General features: G+C 43.3%; 1 protein-coding gene across 1 annotated transcript in view; it reads right to left on the bottom strand.

The window, feature by feature from the left end:
- The window catches only part of LOC311225759 (ryanodine receptor 3), a gene marked incomplete at both ends in the record, with an annotated part of 274,770 nt that extends 272,225 nt beyond the window's left edge, over positions 1-2,545 (bottom strand). Inside the window, 1 exon segment of the mRNA XM_084311153.1 lies at positions 2,498-2,545. Within this exon segment, the coding sequence (XP_084167279.1) occupies positions 2,498-2,545 (48 nt within the window).
- Positions 2,546-2,759: the final 214 nt, after the last annotated feature.

The following is a 2,759-nucleotide window of genomic DNA, read 5'->3' as shown; positions in this document are numbered from 1 at the left end:
TACTATACCATCATCATCGATATAATACACACTGTAAAAATAGGTCTACTATACATATTGTATATTTTTAGGTTAATCACAAAATCTTTCCTCGCAGGAGTAGTAACAAAGAGTAAAAGAAAACAGGCAAATATATTATAAAATATCACCATGATAACTGCACTGCAAGATAATGATATAAAAAGGTATGCCGTATCACATTGTAATTTGTGATGGGAAATAAAATCCAGTACAGTACCATCAAACCTAAGACAAATATCATAAGCCTGGCAAGTAGGAAGGAGAGGGTCAGGCCAGTCTGGTTTCTGGCTGGAGTTTGAGGCTCGTTGTGGAGGAGCTTCTCCTTGGCTTGGATTGTTTAGTACAGTTATATCACAACTATCTGAACACCCCGTTGTTGCCAATACTAGACCATTATGAGAGCAGGGCATTGGGACTCTTATTAATGTCCCCTGTGGCATAATAAACGCATCCTAATTGGAGGCAAGACTGTCTGGAAACAGTTGGAATCGGTGGCTGGAGACGAGGATTAGTTGTATATTGGATCTATTTGACTAAGCAGTGCTTTAGTTTTGCCCAGATTTCTGTTAAGTATAATCTCCCACAGAATACATTTTGGACACATATATTCAAATGCAAAGTGCTTTTTCCAAATTGATGGGAAGTCCTCTTGCCTGTCCCGACAGATAGTCGAGAAAGAATTAAGAAATAAAACCGAATGAGGATCGTTTGGCATTTTGGCTCAGAGGCCCAGCGGGCAGACGTAGCAGAGCTGAAATGTCAGCTCTGTTTGGGGCAGGCGGGCACGCCGTTACAGTGACCTCTGCATGGAACAGGACCAAAGGGACAGGGATTCGTGTGGAAGACGATAGAGGAGGCATCAGCTTTTTTTCTCATTTTAAACACCACTGCCGTTATCCCCAAGGATGGGAGAGGCTTTCAGCGCAAAGCAAACATCGAAACCCCAGTGCTAATGTCATCTGAGTCGCTCTCAAACCCAGAGGACGGTCTGTCATGGAGCAACTCTCTCCCCCTCTACATCTCTGTAGCTCCAAGATGCCAGATGGCGGCAGATCGGCGGTTTTCACTGTTGTCTGTTCAGCATGCTGGCAGGGACTGTGAAAATGTGATGCATCATTTAGGCAAATTATATTCAGGGAATCATTCATTTGAAACGTCTGAATCTTTACATTCACACAGAATATGGGTTGCAGTCACTGTGCTGCTTTTAAAACGAGATTTAGATTTGTTATTTTTTTGTTAATTTTGTTTGCTTTGGTTTTGTTTGTTTTTCAATTGTTATATCATGAAATACAGTGCGTTCTGCATCTGTGAGCAGCATAATAAATGGAAAACTACAGGCAGTGATGCCAGTGATATAAACCAACCAGCCACCAAACACCTCCCACTGTTCTGGGCTCTACTGTATCTCTGGCAAGCCTCCAGCTCTTCACTGCTTCGGACGGGTGGGCCTTTTCAGACATGAAATGTGGTTTCTTGCAGATGTAGTATTGTAGTGACTGACAGATGATGAAGCCATTGCAATCTGTCTCATCATTGGCATTTCATATTTTCAAACCTTCAACTTCAGATGAATGATGCACACGCTCACATGGAATAACAAGCCGGAACTCTCTGGTGCTAAGATGACCGAGCAGTCTAATGCCCACTGGGCCCCACATTACAGACACTACTTCCAGTAGTAAATGCCCACATCGTGTTGATGCTTTTGCGTGCTGTGAGCCTAACAGTATGGTTGAACAGGCTTGAACAAGGCCATATTTAGAACAAATCATTATAATCAGATCATTTGCTTGTTGCTGCACCACAGGAACCCAAGGGCTACTGTCTGAATGAACAACGCATGCCAAACTCCCAGTAACTACTGAACCCAAGGGCTACTGTCGGAATGAACAACGCATGCCAAACTCCCAGTAACTGAGATATGTCCCACTGTCTGAATGAATAGTGTTTCTTAACTCCAGAAATAACTATTTTTCCATAATTATATTAGAATTAACCCAAATGGTTAACTTGATATCCCCCTAATGTTTCTTGAGGGCCTTTGAATGACTTTACTTGTTTTTATATGCTTTGCAATACAAAATCGACCGTTGTCCAGTTGTGGCTGAATTATAAATGTCTAATGTTATAATGGTCAGGACACTGAAGAAGTTTCAGATAAGGGAAGCAATGGCTATGAACTTCTCCAGAAAGAGACTGCAGAACTAAGACAATAGCTAGCAGAGAGCAATGCGCAAAACAATAAGACATTATCAACGCCTCTAAAGGTCTGCAAGGAGAAATAGAGGGTTATCAAAGGCTACAGCGGGCAGCCCAAAAAAAATCCTCCAAGCGAAGTAATAATTATGTCGACAGAATAAAACAAAAAGATGCAGGTACCATGTGTGTCATACAGTAAAACCTAAGCCCCAGGTGTTATGAGCCCCGGGTGCACACATACAGCGCCAATAATAAGCGGTAGCAATTTACTTACAGTTCTGAGGAACTGAATTTCATCTTCTCCTTCTCCACCTTCAGCCATGGCTGTTGAGGAGCCTGTTCAGACTCTGGAAGCCTCCACTGTCGGCTCGCAGCACCGCGCTGCTGCTCCTCTCTCTTATCGATATTAGCATATAGCTAATCCACGGCCATATAGGGCAGCCTGAGCAAACTAACTACTGTAGCCTGGCTGTCACTCACGCCCGCTCACCGACGATGCCAGTGGTGCCGTTCCCGAAGGAGAGTGCAGCACGAGC

This window comes from Notolepis coatsorum, assembly GCF_963971535.1.
Source record: "Notolepis coatsorum genome assembly, chromosome: 3".
Classification (NCBI taxonomy): Eukaryota; Metazoa; Chordata; class Actinopteri; order Aulopiformes; family Paralepididae; genus Notolepis; species Notolepis coatsorum.
Note: the sequence above shows the minus strand (reverse complement) of the source record. Positions and strands in the feature narration are given on the sequence as shown.